Genomic DNA, 26,329 nt, shown 5'->3' with positions numbered 1-26,329 from the left:
TTCAAGCTTGAGAGTCCTCTGCGTCCATTTCAAAGCTACTAGTCCAATCCTTGCTTAGAGATCAGGCTATCTTCAGGTTTACATACAACTGGTCATGCCCTTTTTGTTGATACCATTAATTTACACAAAATCAAACCAAGGACCTTTCCCAAGAATATGCTTGAGCTCGTTCACCTGCCTCTTAGTGTAACGAAAAACTTTTACATTGAAATCTCCTCTTTGTTGAATGAATTAAAAAAAACACCTTATGTATGTGTAATTGCACATTTAAATACACAGTATCATAATTTGGATGGTAATTTCTGAGTGAGCTCCCGCCGTAAGATCTTGCCTGCGCTCGACTTGGGAATTGCCTCAATGAACTTCACCCCTCTGACTTTCTTATATGGGGCAACCTGCCAAGGAAACAAAAATGAGAAACAATCAAAATAGAAAAAATTGATTTGCTGCTCTAAAGAAAAACCTCCTGACAACAAAAAAGATATTTTCCTTCTTATACTATATATATGGGTAGTGTGGCAGTCATACAAAGCCAATTAAAAGATTACAACATATAATTCTCCATGGGTAGCAGTCACATAGTTTTTGCCCTTGAGAGGGATTAAACGAGTTCGGCCAGCTGGAAAGGCCGCAAAGAGGAAGGAGGAAGTCTCCAGTTCAATGCCTAACTTCCTGCTCCTGCAACTTCACCTTCTCTTGTTCGGACAGCCACCAGACCGGGCAAGATTGTTGCAAAGGGGTACTTCTGAGCTGATGTATGTGACTCTAACAAGATACTTATATGTCTATTGCAATGATAACTATTATAGCGCTCATTACAGTTTGATTTGTGAGGTTCCCTGAAGTTTATGTGTTGTCTCTTATGGACAGTCCTTCATTGAGACCGTCCGTTTGTTTGCATGCAAGCTTGAGGCCAAGGTTTGGTCTGGTCAAACTTGAGACATATAATATCATGCAAAATAGTTAGGTGTAGCTATTAAAGCCAATTCCATTTGCAAGACCACCTTTTAGCTGCTTGAAGATGCTAATAAGAATCATTAAAAAACCAAAGTCAACACATAAAATTATAAACAGCATAATTATACAAAAAAAGCCAGCATTTTCATACAGCATACGCTCAAGGTCTTTTGCACAAACCTGAGCTGCAACAAATCGTATTACATCTTGTTCGCTTAAAGAACTACCAGAAGCGCGCACTACGTATGCAAGAGGCACTTCTCCTGCATCATTGTCTGGAAGACTACGACCACACAAAACAAATAATTGAGATAAAGAGAAAAAGAAAAGAAACGAAACTTCTAGTGGTATATACATACGGAACAACAGCAGCATCCACAATTTCAGAGTGGGTTAAAAGCAATGCCTCCAGCTCTGCCGGTGCAACCTGCATGCATTCATAATATAACTCTCTCTCTCTCTCTCTCTCTCTCTCTCTCTCTCTCTCTCTCCTGGGACAGCCGCAGGAGCCACTCCCACAACAGAGCTCCCTCTCATCTCACACCAGAGGCACATTGATCAACCGAGCGATTGAACTGGGGAAGTCCAAGCGCCCACAACTACGGAGGACTACACAACATCGACAGAGGCTACGTCAAAAGATTCGGAGCACTCTGGCCAGGCATGCACGACGCCCAATCAGACTACTAACCATGGAGGAGATTGATGAGATCCGCCAACGATTGATACTAGATCTCCTGTGATTCAGCTATCCCAGCAAGCTGCCCATTTTTGCTTAGTTCACATCGACCAGTCTAGGATCCCATAGTATATATCTTTGTTTTGTTTTGTTATGTTGTTATTTTGTTACTCTGACTTTGTATCAGATCCACCACATTGTAACTTTCTGGTCTCATAGGTCACTTTGGCCTTTTGAAGACGTTAATATAACATTTCATTTTCTCTGTGTGTGTGTGTATGTGTGTGTGTGTGCGCATGCGAATACCAGGACGGGCCAGTCTCAGACAGCTTTCTACGATACCTTAGAAGAAATGTTGAGAGAATTGGATGTCAGTGAGATGGGATTGGCCAGGTGTTCACAGGATGAAGAGCCACTGGATATGGGGTATATTTGACAGATTTGGGGACTGCACATGGACTGGCCATCTTAAATGGCCTCCAGAGATTTCCAGCGCCGAGTGGGTTCACTTGTTTACCTCATAGAAATGGGGCTAGCACAGTGGATTATGTTTTGGCTCAGCCCAGTTTCACACCATCAATTCAGGACGGACTTTACAATCAGGCCCAGGCCTATTGGGGTAGCAGTAGATCATGCCCTCCTCACGTTTACCGTCTCATTCCAGTTCAGCACAGCTTGACTGGCACAGACATCTACGCATACCCGATACACTTTTACTTCGGAGACTGATTCTGTCTACATCGATGGTATCTACAGACGCTTATGTACAAAGGATCCGGGGAGACCTCTAGGGGAGCTCACATTGGCATATTCAAAAATACTTGCATAGTGACTGCCATCATCCACATGAAAGAAGAAAATTCCTCTCTATTGTATCAACACAACTAAAGGAATATCATCCCTATCAACTATATGAGGTTGGATATAATAACTCCATCATGCCTTCAGAAGTAGGTGATATTGAGGCTAACAGAGACAGGATAGCTTGAGGTGGGACCCTAGAGGGGATAACCCCTACGCCTATACATTGTACACTTGTGTCATTCGAGGAGCCTCGATCTTCTACGCCTCCTTTTCTTTGCCTCTCTCCTTCTTGCTATTACTGCATCTGATCTTTTCACCTGAAGACTCTCGAGAAGCCTTGTCTTTCCTAGTCATTCGCCTGCCACCTATGCCCCTACGGCACAATGGGACAGGTACACCCAGCTGCCATATGTCCTGCTCTCTCACAAACAAAATAGTGGGGTGGGAGTCCAAAAAGAAAACCCTTTCAAAAAAGTATTCCCTCCACAAATGGTAGGAAGAGAGACGAAATGATACTTCCCCAGAGAGGGATGCTAGTGTGGTCACATCAAACAATGCCTCACCCTCTGCAAAGCAACTCCAAAACTTCCCCAATTTGTGGGGCATATACAAACAGAGTCCATATAATCTCACTGTCAAATTGTGAGACCCCCACTCAAGAAAGAGACATATAGCAAAGAGCCCTCAACCTGCACCTCAAGTTGCCGCTTCCTAAAGGAGACAAAATCAAAGTCCTGAAGATAAATCTGTTGCACACTGCACGTATTCTTTAAACTCCCTGCAACAAAATCTTAAGTCAACAAGCCTCAAGACTCGTCTCTACATCGCAAATGGGTATTTGTTAATAACCCGATATCGCCCACTACTAGCAGAATTTATGATGTGCAGGTTATACTTGACCAAGCTGGTTCACGGCCTCTTCATGGAAGCCTGGGTACCTCACACATGTCTGTGAAGCCAAGAATATCAAGTTTGAGTAGCACTGGACCAAAAACACCACTCTGCAGCAGAAAAAGGGTTGGGGGGGGGGGGGGGGGGGTCTTACGTTCTGAGATGCCACAAAAAGTAAAAATAAGGTAAATATAAAAGGCTCTCCCATAGGATGAGCTACATACTACATGAGATGTCACACCATCAATGTAGGTAGTCCCCCATAGGAGAGCATCATCAGAGTAGATGCATCGTCCTCCACGAGGACACTATCACTTAAAACGTATCTAACCAAGAGTACAACATCCTCATTACAAACAATGGGGGAGGGCCTTAAAGCCAATTCCTAATCAAGCTGCGGAAAGGAGAGCATCCTTACAAAATTGTGGACCTTGACACGATTGGAATAATTAATTCCCTGCATTGTAGACTAGCGTCTATGATAATTGAAATCTCTAGGGCAGCCTGATAACCTAATGCACATAGGCAGAAAGACACGCTTTTCTTACACTAGTGTAAAGAAATAAGCCACATAGAGTACATGCTTCAAGTATGCAGCTTTGATCTCAACGAATATAAGGGAGGCATGATTGAAAAAGAAGGAGCGTAAAACTGAGACAGTAATGATACAGTGCGATTCAACGTACAATCCTTGAACTACTATATCCAAACATGTACACAAAGACCATGCAGCTACACCGAAAATGTCGTTAGACCCATTTATGTTGATCAAAATTTCAGCCAATAGACCCAGTGTGTAACTGTTCCAAGAAGGGACACACCTGAAGTCCCTTATATTTAATCAGCTCCTTTAATCGATCCATAATATATAGGTTGCCTTCATCATCAATGTACCCTAGATCTCCAGTATGCAGCCACCCATCTCCGTCCAAAGTTAAAGCAGTGGCTTCTGGATTGTTTAAATAACCTATACAAAACAGCAATCAAATCACTTACACCTGATATTAGTTAAGCGTTATTATGACAACAAAGGCAACACAGTCTAATTGCAGGCAAGTCAAAATTCAGCTTTACTTTGCATGATATTGGGCCCTCTAACCCACAACTCCCCCTGTTTATTAGGAGGCAGTCGTCTGCCAGAAGACGGATCAACAACAACGGCTTCCATTCCAGATACCAAAGGTCCTACAGTAGCGTAGTTCTTTTTGTCAGTTTTAAGGATCGCAACTGACACAATTCCAGTTGTCTCGGTCATGCCGTAACCCTGTTTCAAGACATCGAGACAACTTTGTAGTTAGCAATCCTGAAAAAACCCAACTGCCAGATAGAGGGAAGCCAAAAGACACCAGACCACACCCACTTATTTAAATTGCAAATGAAAAGAAAGCCCTACTGAATATATGCTTACAGCTTTTCTCATAAATGTCTGTGAAATACCAAAATGTTTTTAACAATTAAGCATAATAACTCCTGACAAACAATCTATTCATCATTTATTTCTATGATTGCATTATACTTGCAAGCTATGTTGATACATTCTCAAATTGACCTCTCACGACAACTTGCAAAGATAGATTCAAATTGACATTCCCTCTCCAGGTCAATGGAAGGTTTGCCCTGCTGAGCGTAGGCCCCATATGCAGATGCATTCACATCCGACATGACACTCACGATGTTTCCATCATCCGCACATGCCCAGTGACTCACGGTCTAGCCTACCTTGAGTAGTAACCTGCTAGCTCTCTCCACCTTTGAAGGTGTTTGAGGTCTTGGGATTGAGGCCAGGGATATGTTAATGCTTTTGCAAGTTAATTAAGGGCATAATTTTGGTGTATGAAGTCTACCATCTTCATTGCACAAACGAGGTCTCAAGGAACACAAGCTTGTATTGTACCAAGTCTCTCTTAATGGGGGAATCTATAATACAAAAGCCTTCTGGAGGGGGGACCGACTCCACATAAATCCGGTCCTCAACTGTTGTCTCTAATCCTTTCTCTCTCTCTTTTACAAGTATTGTTCATGCCAAGCTAATTAGGTGTAATGTTCATCTTGCTACCTTTCATCAATTACTCTTCTTATGATCTTTACGAATTCTCTTAAAGGAAATGCTCACTATTGTTATTTCAATTTCCGCTACAGTCAATGTTATAGCCATATTCCATTACATGTACCGCCCATATTGGCACTACAACAACCTGCACAAACACACCACCTATAGGGTGTCTACATAGCGGAGAGAGGGAGCGCTAGAGAGAGGAAGAGAGATCGCTGGGGAAAACTGCCAGAGATCGATGATGAAAAATGCGAGAGAGAGAGAGAGAAAAAGGAAAGGAAAGGAAAGAATTTTAACGTCTATGTCAGGCCAAAATCGGCCTATGAGACAAATCAAATGTACATGGTGTGTATGTCATCCGTCTATCGGAAAGGCAAATGAAACAAAACTGATACAAAACTGAACTGAATGTAGGTAGTGGAGTATCTGAGGAGGGATGGAGTTCTATCTCTAGGGGTGTATGCATGTCTATATGCTCAAGGTAGCACAATCATGAGAGTGCATCAAGCTATCTAGCTCCATCCTGTACTAATGGGGGGATGTAAGATGTGGTACATGGGCGGGTCTGGTGCCAAGGCTACCCGGATGAAGGCTGTCGGGTCGGCCCTCATCTGAGCCACTCGCTCCTCTGTGGCACGGCGCTCCGGGGCTCGGATCTCCTCGATCTGTCGGTGGTGGGAGCTCGCGCCCCTGTAGCCTGTGACTCGTGGTCGTCGTCTAGCTCGGTTCACCTCCGCCTGTGGGATTGTCACTCCCCTCTGAGTGTCTGGTGAGGGAGGGGCGGAAATCCTCTGAAAGAAGTCTGTGAGCTGCGACTGTCTCCCTTGTCTGTGTGTAGCTGTGTGTGGCTGTAGTAGTGTGTCCCGATGGCTCTGTATCTCTAGTAAGAAACGTCCGAGCTGTCTCTGATCTCGAGATTCCATGATCTCTCGGAGAGTGGGCTGTCCTCTGAATAAGGCCTCATACCTGCCTCTGATCTCAGTGTATGCTCTGCATCTACATACAAAGTGCTCCTCACTCTCCACCTCCTCTGTGCAGGCTCTGCAGATTCGCTCCTCCCTGGGAACACCAGTATGTCTCCCGATCTCAATCTCTAACCTGTGTGAAGCCACTCTCAGCTGACCAATCGCCACCCGTGAGCTATGTGGCATATATGTGTCCATGTAGCGTGGTCTCTGTATGAACCCCCCAGACAATATGGTGAGAAACTGGTCTCTGTAATCTGACATCCTCGTCCCCAAGCCAAGTGCCTCCCAAACTCTCCTAGTGTATAGCTGCCACAGATCCTGTCTAAATACCAAGTTCCTCTCACTGCGAGAGAGGTGAACATATGGTGAATGGGGGTCGTACTGGAATGGTGATAGGCTCTCCATGTCAAGACCGTGTCCCTCAAACCATGCTCTCTCATGCCCATTCTCTGATAGCTGTATAGCTGCCTCAAATGCTCTACGGGTAAGTCTGTCGGGAGGTAGCTCTCTCATCCTCTGGATGAAGCAAACTGTCTGGAATAGTGCCTCTACAACCATAGGTGGTGTGGCGAGCTCGGCTCTAATAATGTCATGTGGCACTGCTTCTTCGTGCTGCGGAGCAAGCGTGAGATCATACATACCTGTGGTCTCTCAAGCTGTGTCCACTGGTCAAGCTGTCAATCCTGTTGGCCCATACCGCCGGAGCCCGATGTACATCAAGGCCGGGGTGACTAAGGTGTCAAAAAGCCACCCCTTCGTCGGGGGGGGGCTCCTGAAAGTGTGCCTGGTGGGCATCTCCGCTCTAGCATGGCCAGAGCTGCATATCTCTCGGGTGAGCCTTGTCAACAGCAGCTTCCTGCCTCATAGGTGAAGGGTCCTGGTAGGGCTGGTGAATGTGATGCCAAGGTAGCATAGGAGGTGACTACATCAACCTGTACTCCTTGCTGCTGTGAAGGTGGCTCCTCATGCACTGGATGTGTGAAGATCATAACCTTGGTTTTGCCAAGGTTCCAGTCAACCCCTGTGTGTGCTGAATTCGTCCAAGGCCTCAAGATGGCGTTGCAAGCCCTCGGGTGACTCTGAAATCAACACAATATCATCAACATATAAATGATGTGGACCGGGAGTACTGCCAAGTCGCTCCCCTTCCCCTGCTCGCACTGCTGCAGTAATGTATCGGAGATCTCGTCGATGTAGAGCCCAAAGAGTGTCGGGTGAGGGAGAGAAGTGGGCATCCTTGCTTCAAAATCCAATGGTGCTATGCAATGGTCTCTGAAAACCCGCCTGGGCAACGAACCCGACCCGTCACCCTCTCATAGAGAGCATATATGGCCCAAATCATCTCTGTTGGTACCCCAATGCTGTGAAGGCGCTGGAAGAGTCTCTCGCGTGGGACTGTGTCAAAGGCCTTGCGGAAGTCCACAAAGCAGCAGTAAAGCCTCTTCTTCCGCGCCTTTGCCCCATCAATGAGGCAGCGCAGAACTAAGATGTGGTCAGTGGTGGAGAAAGCTCGTCTGAAACCTGCTTGGCCTGGAGCTCGTAAGCCCTCGATCTCTGCGTAGCAGCTGAGCTGTGCCTCAAGTACTGCTCCATATAGCTTGGCCATCGTGTGGCCAATCATGATAGTCCTGTAGTTCCCTGGGTTCAGGGTGTCGCCAGATTTGTGGATAGGCACTATGGTGTGCTATGTCCACTCCTCTGGGAAGCCCTCCCCTATAGCCCGGTTGAAGACATGTGCAATCAACGGGGCTATAGTGGAGGCCGCATAAATGATGTGCTCACTTTGTAATCCAGTATGGTCAGCTGATCGTCTGTGCTGCATGCGGCGTATGGCCCTCTCTACCATCTCTGCTGTAAAGAAGGAGGAGCACGTGGGGAGAGAGAGAGAGAGAGAGAGAGAGAGAAAGAAAGAAAGAAAGAAAGATTTTTAACGTCTATGTCAGGCCGAAATCGGCCTATGAGACAAATCAAATGTACATTGTGTGTATGTCATCCGTCTATCGGAAAGACAAATGAAACAAAATTGATACAAAACTGAGCTGAAAGTAGGTAGTGGAGTATCTGAGGAGGGATGGAGCTCTATCTCTAGGGGTATATGCATGTCTGTATGCTCAAGGTAGTACAATCATGAGAATGCATCAAGCTATCTAGCTCCATCCTGTACTAATGGGGGGGTGTAAGATGTGGTACATGGGTGGGTCTGGTGCCAAGGCTACCCGGATGAAAGCGGTCGGGTCAGCCCTCATCTGAGCCACTCGCTCCTCAGTGGCACGGCGCTCCCGGGCTCGGATCTCCTCGATCTGTCAGTGGTGGGAGCTCGCGCCCCTGTAACCTGTGACTCGTGGTCGTCGTCTAGCTCGGTTCACCTCCGCCTGTGGGAGTGTCACTCCCCTCTGAGTGTCTGGTGAGGGGGGGGCGGAAATCCTCTGAAAGAAGTCTGTGAGCTGCGATTGTCTCCCCTCTGTCTGTGTAGCTGTGTGTGGCTGTAGTAGTGTGTCCCGATGGCTCTGTATCTCTAGTAAGAAACGTCCGAGCTGTCTCTGATCTCGAGATTCCATGATCTCTCGGAGAGTGGGCTGTCCTCTAAATAGGGCCTCATACCTGCCTCTGATCTCAGTGTATGCTCTGCATCTACATACAAAGTGCTCCTCACTCTCCACCTCCTCTGTGCAGGCTCTGCAGATTCGCTCCCCCCTCGGAACACCAGTATGTCTCCCGATCTCAATCTCTAACCTGTGTGAAGCCACTCTCAGCTGACCAATCGCCACCCGTGAGCTATGTGGCATATATGTGTCCATGTAGCGTGGTCTCTGTATGAACCCCCAGATAATATGGTGAGAAACTGGTCTCTGTAATCTGACATCCTCGTCCCCAAGCTAGGTGCCGCCCAGACTCTCCTAGTGTATAGCTGCCACAGATCCTGTCTCAATACCAAGTTCCTCTCACTGCGAGAGAGGTGAACATATGGTGAGTGGGGGTCGTACTGGAATGGTGGTAGGCTCTCCATGTCAAGACCGTGTCCCTCAAACCATGCTCTGACCTGTGAGTACCATGCTCTCTCATGTCCACTCTCTGATAGCTGTATAGCTGCCTCAAATGCTCTACGGGTAAGTCTGTCAGGAGGTAGCTCTCTCATCCTCTGGATGAAGCAAACTGTCTGGAATAGTGCCTCTACAACCATAGGTGGTGTGGCGAGCTCGGCTCTAATAATGTCGTGTGGCACTGTCTTCTTGCTGCGGAGCAAGCGTGAGATCATATATACCTGTGGTCTCTCAAGTTGTGTCCACTGGTCAGCTGTCAATCCTGGTGCCCATACTGTCGCCGAGTACATCAAGGCCGGGGTGACTAAGGTGTCGAAAAGCCACCCCTTCGTGCGGGGCTCCTGAAAGTGTGCCTGGTGGCACCTCCGCTCTAGCATGGCCAGAGCTGCATATCCTCGGGTGAGCCTGTCAACAGCAGCCTGCCTCATAGTGAAGGGTCCTGGTAGGCTGGTGAATGTGATGCCAAGGTAGACATAGGAGGTGACTACATCAACCTGTCCTCCTGCTGCTGTGAAGGTGGCGGCGCTCCTCACTGCACTGGATGTGTGAAAGATCATAACCTTGGTTTTGCCAAGGTTCACAGTCAACCCCCTGTTTGTGCTGAATTCGTCCAAGGCCTCAAGATGGCGTTGCAAGCCCTCGGGTGACTCTGAAATCAACACAATATCATCAGCATATAACATGATGTGGACCGGAGTACCTGCTAAGTCGCTCCCCTCTCCCCCTGCTCGTAGTATGTAGTCGGAGATCTCGTCGATGTATAGCCCAAAGAGTGTCGGGGAGAGTGGGCATCCTTGCTTAACACCAATGGTGCTAGCAATGGTCTCTGAAAAACCGCCTGGGCAACGAACCCGACCCGCCACCCTCTCATATAGAGCATATATGGCCCAAATCATCTCTGTTGGTACCCCAATGCTGTGAAGGCGCTGGAAGAGTCTCTCGCGTGGGACTGTGTCAAAGGCCTTGCGGAAGTCCACAAAGCAGCAGTAAAGCCTCCTCTTCCGCGCCTTTGCCCCATCAATGAGGCAGCGCAGAACGAAGATGTGGTCAATGGTGGAGAAAGCTCGTCTGAAACCTGCTTGGCCTGGAGCTCGTAAACCCTCGATCTCTGCGTAGCAGCTGAGCTGTGCCTCAAGTACTGCTCCATATAGCTTGGCCATCGTGTGGCCAATCATGATAGTCCTGTAGTTCCCTGGGTCCAGGGTGTCGCCAGATTTGTGGATAGGCACTATGGTGTGCTGTGTCCACTCCTCTGGGAAGCCCTCCCCTATAGCCCGGTTGAAGACATGTGCAATCAACGGGGCTATAGTGGAGGCCGCATAAATGATGTGCTCACTCTGTAATCCAGTGTGGTCAGCTGATCGTCTGTGCTGCATGCGGCGTATGGCCCTCTCTACCATCTCTGCCGTAAAGAAGGAGGAGCACGTGGGGCGAGGCTCGTGTGGTTGTGGAATAGGAGGCTGCCCTGGCACTTCATAAAGTCGCTCTGCATAATCATGCCATATCTGTGGATCCTCAATAGCTGTAGTCGGACGTGGCTCGCGTAGGGTGCGCCATGCCGTCGCGCTATCCATGCTCATGAATAGGCGGTATAGCTCAAGCTCCTGTGCCTCTTCGAATGCTCGCCGCTTTTGGCGTGTCAGCGTCTTCATATGCCGTCTGGCCTCTCTCTCTGTGATCTCTCCTAAGGCTTGTCGTGCCTGGAGGCGTCGGTATAGCTCTCTGCACTCATCATCATACCAGCGGTTCTGAGGCATAGCCCCGGGGGGGGAGTGTGTCCTGTGTGAGTGGTGTGTGGAAAAGAGCTAATAGCTGAAGTGTGGAGAACGGAAGAGATATGTGATGTGAGAACTGAGAGTGGTGTGGATGGGTGGAGGAGACATAGGCCATGTTCGACCTTGGCCGAGTAAATAGAGGCTAACTCATGTGTGAAATGGATGGTGGTGTGTGGAGTGCGTGTTGTGGAGCTGTGTGTGATGGTATCTCCGGTGATAGAGAAAGAGAGGTATGTGTGGTCGGCTCCGATGGGTATGGGTGGAATGGTGAAGGATGTGATAAGGTGTGTAGCCTCCCTGGGTCCCAGAATATAGTCGACTGTACTCCCCCTCCTTCTGCAACTCCATGTGGCATACAAGTCAGGCCCCCTGAGGTGGGCCACTGGACCATCCCGTTATAAATAACGAGACGGTGCTGGAGCCAAGTCGAAGTAGATGTCGTCCATAAGCTGTGACTGGAGCTCTGTCTGCTGTGTCTCTCCTAGTAGCCTCCTCATCTAGAGTGTGTAGTGTCTCTGGGTCCTCATGGTCATATGTCTCACACTGCTCACTGCGTGTACGAGCATTGAAGTCTCCCATAAGGAAGACTTCACCCAGTGTGGAGTACTCCATAATCTCCTCCGTGAGGCATGCGTACGGTGACTCCTGCTCAATAGGGGCGAATCTGGAGCCTGTGGGAGCAAAATAGCAAAGGGCAATGTAGACGATCCTGTCTCGTGAGAGCTCGAGGCGAATCCACATGTAGCGGGCCTGTGGGTCCCGGGCAACAATCTGTAGTCTGCTGTGAAGCCCCTGTCTAAAGAGTATGGCCACTCCTCCTGAGCCTCGAGTGGTGTGCTGGCGCATACATCCTCGATGTAGAGACTCCCACTGAAATCCATGTATCCGTGGTAACCCTCTCTCCGGGCTCTCGTGTGTCTCTGTAAGTAGAATGATGTCTCGACCTCTCATCACCTCCTCAAGTCTCTCTGGGTGTGTCCATAAGTCTCCATTGCAATTCCAAACCGTGACATGAATCTCCTCGTGTGTCCCACAGGCCGCGAGTCCCTATGCGATGGTCTTGCCATCAATGATAACCCTACCGTCCCGATATACTGCCTTCTTCCCTTCTTTGCGGGCCCGCACACAAAACGCTAGAGAGAGGAAAACATAAGTACAAGGGACGGAGGGAGGGGAGGGGGGGCTGCATATATAGGGAAATCTGAGATTTTCCATACCTAGCCTAAAACCCCACTATCCTAGAAAATTGCTAATAAAATGCTAAAAATTTGTAAACTCATTAAAGTGACTTGTGACTCACATTTTGTAGCACAACTGCAAAACACTCTAGACTCTAACCACCTCATGCCAGCCTATCGGGTGGGCAACACCTTGGAGTGCATCGCCGAGAAAAGGTACATCTACCTTAGATACGGCCGGACACAGCTACAAAACAACCCACTCTCTAATTTGCTCTTGAGAGAAACTGGGGCCACCACCGGACATGAATCTAAACTCTTAACACCCCCTCTCACTTCTTGGATGGGAAACAAGTCCACGGGAGCTGGCATGAGAGGATAATGTCGCCTATGGAAGAGGTTTGATGAAGATATTAGTAGCGTTATCTAATATCGGAATATACTCTAGTCGAATAGAGCCATCCTTGGTCTTCTCACAAACAAAATGGTATCGTGTCTCTATATGCTTGGTCCGGGCATGAAATACCGGGTTCCTCGCAATGGCTATACAATGCTGATTGTCAGAGTACATCGAGGTCGTCTGTTGGGGAAATCTCCGAAAGTAGCCTCCATAACCACACTGACTCACATAAAGCACTGCGAAAAGCCCTATACTCCGCCTTTGTGGAACATAAAGCAATTGTAGGCTGTTTCTTACTGCTCCATGAAACTACTCTTGAGCCAAAAGAAAAGGTGTAACCTGTAGTCGACCATCATTCATCCGATCTTTGTCCCAATCTAAATCACACCATCCTCGTAGAATGATCTTGGAGTTTGTACCTCTAGCCGCAAAGCGAATGCCTAATGTCACGTGACACATCCAACCCTATGTGTCCGTGGACAAGCTACAGCATGACAAGGATTCAGTTCGGTTCAGTCAGTCTAGAATAGGAATTGATCTGGCACTTTTGTGAGTCTGTTCGCAGACCGTGCATGTCCAGACACTTAGATTAGATGCATATCCTCTGGTTGCACACAGCATGACCATCAGATTCCAGTCAAAAACCATCAGTAGCATTTTTACAGTGCATAGACCTATTTTCCCTATTTTTGACATTTTTCACTTATTATTTTTAAGTGACTTTTGTTGGAAAAGAGATAGGGCAATTTTGCTAAGATAACATATAAGAAACCATAGCTAGCACTTTCTGGCAAAAGAGGTAGCAGGAGCACACGCTCAACAGGCAACTTCTCAGCAGAACCCCCAAGAGGCCTAGCGTTTTTGCATCACAGCAGAAGGCTTGCGTTTTTAGACTAGATCAGCCAGCGTTTTTGCATTGGCAACAGCTTGGCAATAGCAAGAAGCAGAAGACTCCCAGCGTTAGCAAATTACACACAACCAGACCATTTTCAGCCCTAGCGTTTTTGCATCTGCCATGCATTTCAGCGTTTTGCAGATCTAACGCACGGAACCAGCACAAGCACCAGCATTTTCAGTTTTCAGCACTTGGACATCGCAGAACAAGTTCCGAACCTCGCAGATCTCACCTTCCCGTAGTAGATCCTCACTGCACAATCAAATTCCGCAAGGTTTACAGATTCAGCCGGAAAACGCAGATTTCAGCATCTGCGTTTTCAGCGCGTCATCGTTGCATCGTCGTCATCGACATAGAGTCAGAATTCATCAGATAAAGATTTTGCAAATTTCAGCCCCTTAGCATTTTCAGATTTCAGCCCGTCTCATCGTTGTCCTCATCGTCGTCGACATCGTCGGCAAGTCCAAGCATTGTAGAGATTTGTGCAATCATAAGTAGACTGCTCTCGCTATAGAGAGTGGGGTTCGGAGTAGGGGTTTGACAACATCTCTGGTGTCGTATTCTCTTCTCTCTATATCTCTCAATCTCATGCACCTTCACGCACAATGTCCATTCACTTTGTTTGTGTCCATTGCACTCTCTCACTAAAGGAACGGAAGGCTCTCCCTTCCGTAAGTAAAAGGAACCCTTGAGCACAGTTCGGAGCACTCATCTTGAGCAAAGTTCAACATTCATTCCGCTGCACCTTATATTGGTATCAAAGCTTTGGCAGTGTTTTGTATCACTCAAGGAAAGAACCACAAGAACCACAATTTTTTTTTGCTTGTTGCGGTCGCACGTAATCCAAGACTTCTTGGGCGTGTTGATTCCTAATCGTCTTTTTGAAGAGTGACAGGAAACCCAAGAAAGAAGGGCTTGTCCAGCCTCCCCTTGTTTCTCTTTTCACTCATTGAAAGCGGACCGTGCAGTTAGCGGCCGGCCAATCGACGTGAGGTGGAAAAAAGCAACCTTGGTGTGAGCGCAAGGCCGTCAGGGGGTGCGTCCGCGCGAAGAGAAGAGCTTGGGTGAAGAGAAGATCCTTCTCTAACACAGATTGCAAGCGAAAGAAGAAACTAAGAACCTTAAGACCCGCAAGAACCTCAAGAACTCAAGACCCCCAAGAACCAAGAATCCAAGTTCCTCATGAACTTAAGAACCCAAGACCACAAGAACCCAAGACTTCAGTGGATCGTTATCACTCGAAGCAGAATGGATACTTCGCTTGGAGGTGATGAGCATGAGAGAGTCACAGAAGAATTTTCCCTACCAGGAGGTTTTTCCGACCCTCCCCCTTCCCCATCTACGCCAAGGATTGCACCAGATCCTATGGAGGAGTTGGAGCAGTTGTTTATGGAAAGAAAGTTAGAACGCGAAGAAAGAAAAGCAGAAAGAGAAGCAGAAAGAAAGGCCTATGAAGAAAGAAGGGCAGCCATAGATCGTGAATACGAAGAAAGATTGGCAGCCATAGAGCGTGAGCACGAGCGCGAGAACAAAAGAAGAGAAGCACAATTTGATCGCGAGAGCAAAGAATGACGAGCAACATTTGATCGCGAGAACAAAGCAAGACAAGCAATGAACGACCGATACATGACAGAAATGTTACGACTCTTTTTTGGAGTTTAGGCACAGATGCAAGAGATTCGAGAAAAGGAGACTCTCTCAGTATCTTCTTCTCCCAAGCATGACACACGGGATTTGCATGATGATAAGCATGAAGAATTGCATGATTATGATAAGCATGAAGAATTGCATGATTATGATAAGCATGATGACTTGCATGATGATCAAGATGTGATTTCTCACAAACATGATGATTTGCATGAAGATGATGTGGTTGTTCACACGGATGATGTGTTAGTTGATACTTTCTCTAGTGAAGCTAACCTCATTGCAGATTCAATCAATCACAAAGCACCGATCTTGGCTCTCGAGTCGAGGTCCAAAGAGCCCCCTCACGAAGAACCGATCTTGGCTCTCGAGCCTAGGTCCCAAGAACCCCCTCAGGAAGAACCGATCTTGGCTCTCGAGCCTAGGTCCAAAGAAACCTCACAGGAAGTGCTGTGTTTGCATGATTAGTCAGCACGCATTGTTCGAGTGTTTCATTCGTGATCATTTCCTGTATTTTAGTCAGCGTCTTTATGTAATCCCTTTTCCTAGGCATGACATATTGTACGTTGAGCACGTTTCACTCATGGATGAGCACGAATGTATGCGGATTATTCATGAAAAGCTGAAAAGTATGCATTCAAGGAAGTCACATTCCATGTCTCTTCCTTGGCATGACACATTCATAGAAAGAGCACAAGAAAGTATGAGCATCAAGCATCGGCAATTCCATTGAATTAGATCAGAAAGTCAAGATTCAACCCCATTGTTTGCGTGTGTCTGATGAACGGTTTGGCACTCCGTCACTTTGTTCATTTGCATTGCATGCACAGTTTTTTTGAAAGACTAGAATTTTTCCAGTCTCTTTACATGGAATGGGTATATTCATGTTTTTGTGTTGGAAGTGGTTTCAGGAATTTTCATCCTTGAAGATTCTTGAAGAAGGTAGATGCATGACTATCGACGAAGTTGAAGCATTGAAGGAGCCATACATGACTTTGTGTCGCTTTCGACGCGGCCCAAAGAAGCAAGCGTTGCAGACATTTATGAAGTTCAAGTATCGCATGACCCACGCAACAGAGTAGGCCGGCGAAGAGTCCTTTCCAAGATTCCGACAGTTGTTGGCGATCTCCCTCGACGCCATACAGTTCAGTGCCAGTACCTCACTTTGAAAGGAGGGGATGTCACGTGACACATCCAACCCTATGTGTCCGTGGACAAGCTACAACATGACAAGGGTTCAATTTGGTTCAGTCAGTTTAGAATAGGAAGTGATCTTGCACTTGAGTCTGTTCGCAGACCGTGCATGTCCAAACACATAGATTAGATGCATATCCTCTGGTTGCACACAGCATGACCATCAGATTCCAGTCAGAAACCATCAGTAGCATTTTTACAGTGCATAGATCTATTTTCCCTATTTTTGACATTTTTCACTTATTAGTTTTAAGTGACTTTTGTTAGAAACTAGGTAGGGCAATTTTGCTAAGATAATATATAAGCAAACCAAAGCTAGCACTTTCTGGCAGAAGAGGCAGTAGGAGCACACGCTCAACAGGCAACTTCTCAACAGAACCCCCAAGAGGCCTAGCGCTTTTGCATCACAGCAGAAGCCTTGCGTTTTTGGACCAGATCAGCCAACGTTTTTGCATTGGCAACAGCTTGGCGACAGCAAGAAGTAGAAGACTCCCAGCGTTAGCAAATTACCCACAGCCATACCATTTTCAGCCCTAGCGTTTTTGCATCTGCCAGGCATTTCAGCGTTTTGCAGATCTACCGCGACAGAACCAACACAAGCACCAGCGTTTTTCCCAAACCTCGCAGATCTCACCTTCCTGCAACAGGTCCTCGCCGCACGGTCAGATTCCGCAAGGTTTACAGATTCAGCCCAGAAAACGCAGATCTCAACATCTGCATTTTCAGCGTGTCGTCGTCGTCGCATCGTCGTCATCGACATTGAGTCAAAATTCAACAGATAAAGATTTTGCAGATTTCAGCCCGTCTCGTCGTTGTCATCATCGTCGTCGACATCGTCGGCAAGTCCAAGCATTGTAGAGATTTGTGCAATCATAAGTAGACCTCTCTCGCCATAGAGAGTGGGGCCTTCGGAGGAGGGGTTTGACAACATCTCTGGTGTCGTATTCTCTTCTCTCTATATCTCTCAGTCTCATACACCTTCACGCACAGTGTCCATTCACTTTGTTTGTGTCCATTGCACTCTCTCACTAAAGGAACGGACGGCTCTCCCTTCCGTAAGTAAAAGGAACCCTTGAGCACAGTTCCAAGCACTCATCTTGAGCAAAGTCCAACATTCATTCCGTTGCACCTTACACCTAATGACTTGGTCGCCTTTAAATACTGCAGAATCCGAAGAGTCTGCTCCAAATGTGACTTGGTGGATCTCTACATGAAAGAACTGAGAAGTCCCACCGAGAAACTGACATCAAACCAGCTGTTGAGAAACCGAATAAGAGAACTGACCATTTTCCGATACTTTGTAGCATATGCTACCTGAGGGGTCATACTATGACAAATGCTTCCAATAACTCTTGGATATAGCGCTCCTGAGAGAGAAAAATGTCCCCCTCTATCTACCATGTCTCCAATCCAAGAAAGTAATGAAGCAAACCCAGATCTATCATCTCAAACTCCTTAGCCAAGGTCTCCATAGTACTGTGGATAAACTCAACATGCCTACCTATGATCATCGACATAGAGGATAACAAGAGTCACCAATAGTCCCTCACTATAAATATACAAATCTAGTCTTTTGCAAAAGGATAGTCATAGAACGAAAGAGCATCTTCTAGTACCACACTCGAGGGACTTTCTTCAAGCCATAGAGAGCCTTTAGCAACCTACAAACCATGTCATTGAAATCTGGACCTGGAGGTTGCTCCACATACACCTCCTCTAAGTTGTTGTTCAAAAAAGTCGAAACTACATTCATCTGAAAAACAGGCCACCCAAAAAAGCAACAAGGGAAAAAAACTGTCCGAACCGTCGATGCAAAGGTCTCGTCATAGTCTACACCCTGTCTCTAAGAGAAGTCCTTGGCAACAAGTCGAGCCTAGTGCTTATCCAAAGAACCATCAGATTCGTACTTCGTCTTGCAGACCCATTTGACACCAATCACCTTCCGCTTGGCAGGCCACGGAACCAACTCTCAAGTGTTAATTTTCTTGATGGAATCAAGTACTTTCTACATGGCCAACTTCCATTTTGGTTGTGAAAGTGCCGCCTCAACTATAAGAGGGTCTCTGTCCTTATCACTGTCGCCATCAAAGCATAGTTCACCTAAAATAAAGTCCCATCTATCTCAGCAAATCGAAGTCGCAGAGAGCATTGTGTCATACTCGAATCACCCAGTCCAACAGAAAATCTGAAGTCGTTACATCTCGCAAGGTCTCCAGCCACTTCAGTAACTTGTCTGACTTAATCCCCATGGGAGGAGCTATTGGTACATTTGACTCTACATCATCACTATGATGAGAACCACTATAACTGGCCAATACACTAGAAGGCGGTACTAATTCAATTACATGTTAATTTTACAGGAAGGATTGAAAAGAAAAGAGAACACCAGATGCGTCCAGCAATTAGAATGTCACAGCGCACACGAAGACCGACACCCTATAGGCTCCAAAAAATGGTGCCCCTTTCGGTATTTCTTTATTAATTGAAAGAAAACGACCCAAACACTTGACCAAACTCTCACCAAGCTGTCCAAACCTGTCGACGACAGAAATTGCAGGTTTCAGACCCCATTTCAGCAATATAACGACGCCAAAATCTCTATAGGTCAAAAGTAAGCCTAGGACGCATTCCCTTGCGATTTAGAAGCTTTTTGGAGAGTTGTAAGTAGATTTCAGTTTGTTGTGATTTTCTATTTTGGTCACTGATAGGTGCCCAAACTCCTGTATAACCACCCCAAGGCTTCCACGAGGCTTTCCTAGTGCTAACATGTAATTTAGGTGCGAAACCCTAAACCTGAATGTTGCCTCCACAAGGAATTTCAAATCCTTGTAATAGGTGATATCAAGCTTATGGTCCTCACAAAACATCAGCAACATGGAATCTTCTTCTCAAGAAACTCTTGCAACACCATATCATGAATCATCCTCCTCAAATGCTCTAAGAAGTTATCTAATGTGCCAAGAACAGTGCCGTCTCCATCTGCAATGTCCTTCGTCACCACAATCAAGCCGGTCAAGTCACAAAAGAATCCTCCACAAATAGATGCAAACCTTGCTCAAGGCTGCAAGCAGCCTCCCTTGAAAACTTCACTTTGTGACCCCTCCTCATGATACACACTATTTTAAACAGTCTTGTAGGAGCAACCTAGATTAATCCTGCTATTTACTCATAGCAACTTAATCTTGATCTACTCTTGATTGTATAGCTATCTTCTCGACCATCACACTTGACATCCCAAGGTTGTTCACCAACTTGTCTCGAGTGTGCCTACAAAATTTGACCTCCTTTGGACTTCAAAATCACAAACTATCATCAAGATGACCACTTTCAGAGACTGCAGATCTATTTTTGGCTCCTTCGTCAACTATTATTGGTTCAAATCAAGTGGTATCAAACTCAAGGACACATGAAGGCATGTATACACAAGATATGAAGTCAAAAGTGTGAGAACTTAGAGATTAACTTAAATGTGATTAATATCACTTTTAATTAATATGCTAATGTCAAGACATAAGAGAGTGCAAGATAGAAATAGAGCAATGACAACAGATTGCACGTGAATGGAGAAAGAACACCTTGTTACAAATGAGGGCAGCTAATGGGATTTATATACAAGTTGAGGGAGTGAGGATTATCCATCACATGTGAATTATAGGTTGGTGGGAATAGACACATGTTGAGACTTACATAGGTGGAAGGGGTCCATGTGGGAATTAGGTGTAAGGAGTTTGAAATAGAGGTAGGTGGAAAGAAGTTCACACTTAATAAAATAATAAGTTACTTTTGCATCCCCCCTTAAGAGTGGACTTCTCGGTGTAACGCATTGAGATTAATGAACAAAAAACTTTGTGACGTAGCCATGTCATAGATACATGCTATCCCCCCTCAATGAGAAGTTCATCCAGTAGGGATCAAACCAAAATTACAAGATGAGACATGAGAGATGTAGTCAATTGCTTACAGAAGCATATTCTCCGATGTGCCAAGAAGAGGAATGTCATCCAATGTGCCTAAGATAGCCATGCCTTTAGAGGTCTGCCATATGTAGATATTGTAGTCTTCCTGCTGAGTGAAGCCGCGAGCGACAAGGCGTGCCTTGTAGCGATCAACTGATCCGTTGGGGTGGTATTTCTTCTTTAATAGCCATTTGCAAGAGACAATGTTATGAGTCTTAAGAGGTGGCACAAGCTCCCAAGTGTTAGCTTCTTTGAGGGCTTGGAGTTCATCCAATATGGCGGCATGCCACTCCTTGCTCTCGCTAGAAGCGAGGGCATCGAGAACAGAGAGGGGAAGGGCATCTTCAAGAGGCTTTGGTGGATGTTCAAGAATCATTTCATCACTGAGGACAGCAGAGAAATTGGTGGCTTCATAGATCTTACGAAGAGAGCGGGTGCGGCCATGCGAGCTAGAGGCGGCTTGGTCCAAGTGTATAGCCGAAGTGTGTTGCGATGGCGAGGTGGCAGAAGTAGGGCTATGGGACTTGACTTCATTGACATCTGTTGGGATGGGAGTACCTGGCAAGGCTTCGTGGGAGTTGCGGAAAAAAGATTGCGATTATGAAGGTGGGACCGGTAGCGAAGGTGATGGGAGCTCAGGAGGTGGAGCACCGAGTGTCTGCGGTGTGATAGAAGTAGCCACAGTCGGGACGGACAGTGTTGGTGATGGTGTCAACTGTGAGGAGATGGGTGCAAGAGGTGGTGCAAGAGTGTTGCCGATTGGCTGTGCATGAGAATGCGGGACACGAGGAGGTGGATGGGCGATGAGGAAAGGAGTTTGGATGGTGAAGGGAGGCTCAAGATTGTGCCCAGAAGGGTGGGAAATTTGCATGGGTGTGTGTGTGGGTGAGGCCGTCAACAAAGATTGATGAGAAGAGTGGACTGGTGATGAGAATGTAGGGTGCAATGGTGGAGAAGATTTGCCTGAGATGATGAATTCTTCATCAAAGACGACGGTGCGGGCAAAGATAAACTTGTGATGGTCTGGGATATAGAGGCAGTATGCGTTGATGCCAAAGCGATCACCATAGTCGACAAAAGTCATGCGTTGAGCACGTGGTGATAGTTTTGATAGAGGTTGCGTCACAAGTGGGTATGCAATGCTGCCAAAGACGCGAAGGTGGCCAAGATGAGGTGGGTGACCATGCCAGAGGGTGTAGAGTGTAGTAGTAGGATTGCGGGTGGATGGAATGCGGTTTTGAATGAAGCACGCAGTGGCGGTAGCTTCTTCCCAATAGGTGTCTGGGAGGCTAGCTTGAAGAAGCATGGTACGAGCACCTTCGAATAGTGTGCGATTCTTGAGCTCGGCACGACCATTTTGTTGTGGGTGGTCGGTGATGGAGAATTCATGTCGAATGCCAGCAGAGAGACATAGACCTTTGAATGCATGAGAAGTGTATTCCCCACCATGATCTGTGCGGAGAGTTTAATGTGGCAGCCATGTTTAGTCTCAACTAATGCCTTGAATGTGCAAAAATGAGAGAAGGTTGAGGATTTCTCGGCCATGTAGTAAGTAGTTGTGTATTTTGAGAAATCATCTATAAAAGTAAGCATATACTTATTGCCAGTGAGGGAGTTGACAAGCAATGGGCCACAACCATAAGAGTGGATGAGGTCGAAAGGTGTAGTGGCTCTTGATGATGAAGTGGGGAATGGGACATGATGTGCTTTAGCAAGAATGCAGCCCTCACAAAGTGTGATGTAAGTGAGGTGCTTGGGAAGACCTAGTGCAAGTTTACAATGAGTGAGTTGGTGCAAAACATATTGAGAAATATGTCCTAGTCTATAATGCCATTTGAGTGTGTTTTCTTGTGCTTTTATGGATGATGCAGATGCATGTGCAGGCGATGAATCACCCAATGGATAAAGACGCCCAGTTTTGGGGACCAAAAGTGTGACATACTGGCCATCTTTGTTTAGTGCCAAAATGTGGCAACCTTCTCGCATGAATTTGATGATGATGCCATTGTCGGTTAGCTCGCTGACAGAGATGAGATTTTTCTTTCTTGAGACCAGGGACATAATATACGTGAGAAATAGTGGTGTGTAGGCCATTAGGTTTGGCAAGCTGGATGTTGTTATCACCGAGGCATACTTCTAAAGGGTGTTCTAGATAAGTGATCTTGGATAGCCAGTGTCGGTGATATGTCATATGATGGGTGGCGCCCGTATCAAGTAGCCAGATATTGGGATATGAAGTAGCTATAGTGGTGGCATATAGTTGCAAAGGATAAGATGGGCTATCATAAGTAGATATGTCAGCATAATGAGCTTGACCATAAATAAAAGGAGATGGTTGGCCATGGCGTGTCCCCCCTTGAGGGTAAGAAGGATATAGATTAGGGTGAGAGATAGGACGATTACCTTGATTACATGGTTGCCGACAGTTATAGATTAGGGTGAGAGATAGGACGATTACCTTGATTACATGGTTGCCGACAGTCCTTTGTGAGGTGTCCAAATCGATGACAGTTGGCGCATTGCTTTGAAATTTGGTGATTGTGGTGGCTTTGAAATTGCGACTTTCTTCCAAAATTAGTGTTGTCGAGGAGGGCCCGAATGTTGAGGCTTCTTGCCGTTGTAAGGGCATGAGTTTCTTGTCATAGTGACAAGTGCTGTGGACTTCTACGAGCTGCTAGTGTGGTCGCGAAGCGTTTCCTCCTCATGGATCTTGGCTACAAGATTTTGTAGCTGCAAGTTAGCCGTGGTGGCTTGTGTAGTGATAAAGGCTCTCCATGATGCAGATAAAGAAGCCAATAAGAGCATACTTTGAAGCTCTTCAGGGATGGCAAGCCCTGAGATGAGTATTTCATCTAGAAGTATTTGCCACGTCTCCAAAAACTTGGAGGATGACTAACCCTCTTGCATGGTAGTGTTTACCAATTTCGTGATCAGGGAAACTTGGTAGACGAGGTCAGTGTGCTCATAGTTCTTCTCGAAGAACTTCCAAATGGCGCTAGCAGTAGTTAGCTTTTTCACCATTTGGACTTGCCGATCTTGGCAATGGAGAATGAGCTCCATCTTGGCACTATTGTTTCTACTATGCCAAGTATTATAGATGTCGATGAAGTATGTTGAATCTTTGTCTTCGGGGTCTTCGGGGTGGTTAGGTTGTCTTCGGGGTTGTTAGTGAAACGTTTCGGGCCTTGAAACGTTTCTCTCACCAAGTGAAACACAAGCCGTTTCACTAACAATAAGCTACCATAGTTTTAGTTTCAAAGTCGCTAAGCGCATGTTTGGGTCTCTCGTTTCACTGTTTCACTATGCTCTCCTTTTGGACTGAAACGTTTCGTGGTGAAACACCGCATTTCAGGGTGAAACGTTTCGGCCTTGAAACGTTTCGCTGTTACGCTGATTATAGGTTGGTGAGAATAGACACATGTTGAGACTTACATAGGTGGAAGGGGTCCATGTGGGAATTAGGTGCAAGGAGTTTGGGAATAGAGGTAGGTGGAAAGAAGTTCACACTTAATAAAATAATAAGTTACTTTTACAAAAAGTATGCATCATGAAGATCATGAAGAACTATTTATAACTTGGCTTGCAATTTTGCTTTTCTCTGCTTCTTTGTATAAAAGAATTAAATTCAGAGAGGCTGAGGACCAAGACTGCCAGTAAGAGTAAGCTTCGTTAACAAGGAATTGGCGAACTCAGCTTGATTTTGAACTCATGGAAACTACCGATTGCTTAATCATTGCATGAACCATGTCACGTAGTAGAATGGAGGACTCTGAGTCATGAACGCATTGAACTCACCTTCCAAAGCTTCAAATTGCTGATAATAGAAGTGTAGACAGGCATAAAAATCAACTTTTGAATTTGTATAGCTTTAGAAAAAACTCAAATCCAATATGACATAAAAGTTCAATGTTAGTTTCAATAGGTCAATTTACAATCCAGGGTGGGTCATCTCTTAAAGCAGACCTCAGCAAAGACATTTTAAAGTGATCCCATGCAGTAGGATTTAGCAACTAATACAAAGAAGGCTCAAATGAAAAACTACCCTTGATATCAAAGGCATGAGCATTGTGACTGTGTAATTGCCTTTGTGAACAAATACTTAAGCCTATGCCATACGATGACAGAGGAAAGAAACCTCTGTTGACCTGGCCCAGAAGGAGAAGGCGCCGCATATGGCCTTATGCACCATTTGGTTTGTTCGGCCCCTCCTCCCGGGCGTGTGATGAGATCAGCTCAACACAATTTTTGGTGCAAAAGGGTCTCAGAGCTCTAATCACACCATCCCACATGGTTGCAGACCATCTGCGACAGGCACCCTATACAAGGTAACCTTGCAAGAGTACTTTTTAAAAAGCAGGTATGTGCATCTAGATGAGCCAGAAGGAGTAAAACACAGAATGCCCTGTGTGAGTGCTTCAGGAGTACACATATGGCATCATGTTGTCAAGGCAGATCAACTTCAAAAATTGTTGGCAACAAGCATGAGCCAGTTGTTGGCAGTATTGAAGCCTCTTGAGGACTGTGTCTACTTCAGATTTATCATTTTCGTTAAAACTACATGCATCACAATGAAAACCAAATGGGAAGGCAGACAACTGGCCCTTACAAAATACTTCTGAAACTCCATATGAAAAGGTTTAAAGGGAATCAATTTCATAAATCTGATATGTGGTTCTGCAAGTCGCCCAAGCACATTGTCAGCACACTAAAGCACCCAGATCCCCACAAGAATAAGTACACAAACATCAAATGCTCCTGATACCTGGCAAGAAAATTTAAGCAAAATATATTGACAACGGCTTACCTGTCTGAGGTCTGGAACCTTAAGGCGTTGATATACTTCTTCTAAAGTCTCCTTCCCCACTGGAGCAGCACCACTCACCATTTCAATCACTGAACTTAGATCGTACCGCAGAACTGCATCTTGTTTTGCCAATGCAATCATGATTGGTGGGACAAGAGGCAAATTTGTGATGCGGTACTTCTGAATAGATTCCAACATGAGTGTAAAGTCAAACTTTGGCATAGTAATAAGTGTATTTCCCCTAAGCAGTTGACCATAGACGACAATAGATAAGCCAAAGACATGGAACATCGGTATGATACATAAGAAGGTGAGATCAGTCTCCTGGTGGAAATCTGGATCAAAATTCATCTGCAAAGAAGCAGCAATAAAATTTGTGTGTGTCAGTACAACGCCTTTGCTGACACCCGTTGTTCCAGAAGAGTAAAGGAGAGCCGCAGTGTCTGATTGGTTGATCTTCACCGAAGGCACTTGATGATTGGAGCCCACCTTGATCACCTCTGAGAGAAGTTTCAAATGGCGCTCTTGATTAAAGTCGGGGTTAGATTTAGGTTCGCAGTCATCGATATATATGACAGGCAATGCCGTGTTCTCAACTTTACCCGCTAGCTCGGGGACAGTGAAAACAAGCTTGGACTTTGAGTCCTTTATCTGTTTCAAAATCTCTCCAGGTGTGCACAGGGGGTTAACGGTAGTGACAACAGCACCAAGGGAGATGACGGCGAAGAAGAGGACAGGGAAGTACACGGAATTGGGGGAGAGGATGAGCACAACATCATGTTGTCTGACGCCAAGGGACGAAAGACCTCGTGCCACGGAGCGGATATGGTTATGAAACTGCAAAAAAGTGAGGGATTGGCCAGTGAGAGCGTCGGAAATGGCGAGACGGTGGTGATAACGGCGTGCAGAGGTGAGGGAGAAGAGATAGGAGACCATGTCAGGGTCCGGTGGAATGTGAATGGGACCACGCGGAGAACTGTAGATGAAGGAGTTGGGGTCGAAGCAGGAGGTCGCCATAGCCAACTCGGAAGTCTACGTCTGTGCGCCGTGGAATTTTTAGTCTCACTCGCTGATAGAAAGCTCCCGA

General features: G+C 46.2%; 1 protein-coding gene across 1 annotated transcript; it reads right to left on the bottom strand.

The window, feature by feature from the left end:
- On the bottom strand, window positions 1-26,329 carry LOC147457465 (AMP-dependent synthetase and ligase family protein). The gene is made up of 6 exons (XM_086512348.1): window positions 25,243-26,329; window positions 4,406-4,595; window positions 4,153-4,298; window positions 1,317-1,384; window positions 1,138-1,240; window positions 1-395 (listed from the first exon to the last, which is right to left on the bottom strand). Exons 1-6 carry the CDS (start codon window positions 26,257-26,259, stop codon window positions 282-284), a joined length of 1,638 nt encoding a protein of 545 aa, XP_086368474.1. The 5' UTR covers window positions 26,260-26,329; the 3' UTR covers window positions 1-281.

Source organism: Adiantum capillus-veneris, chromosome 5 (genome assembly GCF_014529385.1).
Source record: "Adiantum capillus-veneris isolate H3 chromosome 5, ASM1452938v2, whole genome shotgun sequence".
NCBI classification, from domain to species: Eukaryota; Viridiplantae; Streptophyta; class Polypodiopsida; order Polypodiales; family Pteridaceae; genus Adiantum; species Adiantum capillus-veneris.
Note: the sequence above shows the minus strand (reverse complement) of the source record. Positions and strands in the feature narration are given on the sequence as shown.

Excerpts from the sequence above, each read along its gene's own strand:
- LOC147457465 (XM_086512348.1), bottom strand. The coding sequence starts at position 26,259 with ATGGCGACCTCCTGCTTCGACCCCAACTCCTTCATCTACAGTTCTCCG. Across the intron at positions 1,385-4,152 it reads TTAAATATAAGGGACTTCAG|GTTGCACCGGCAGAGCTGGA; the intron begins GTGTGTCCCTTC and ends GAATGCATGCAG. Across the intron at positions 396-1,137 it reads TACGATTTGTTGCAGCTCAG|GTTGCCCCATATAAGAAAGT; the intron begins GTTTGTGCAAAA and ends TTTCCTTGGCAG.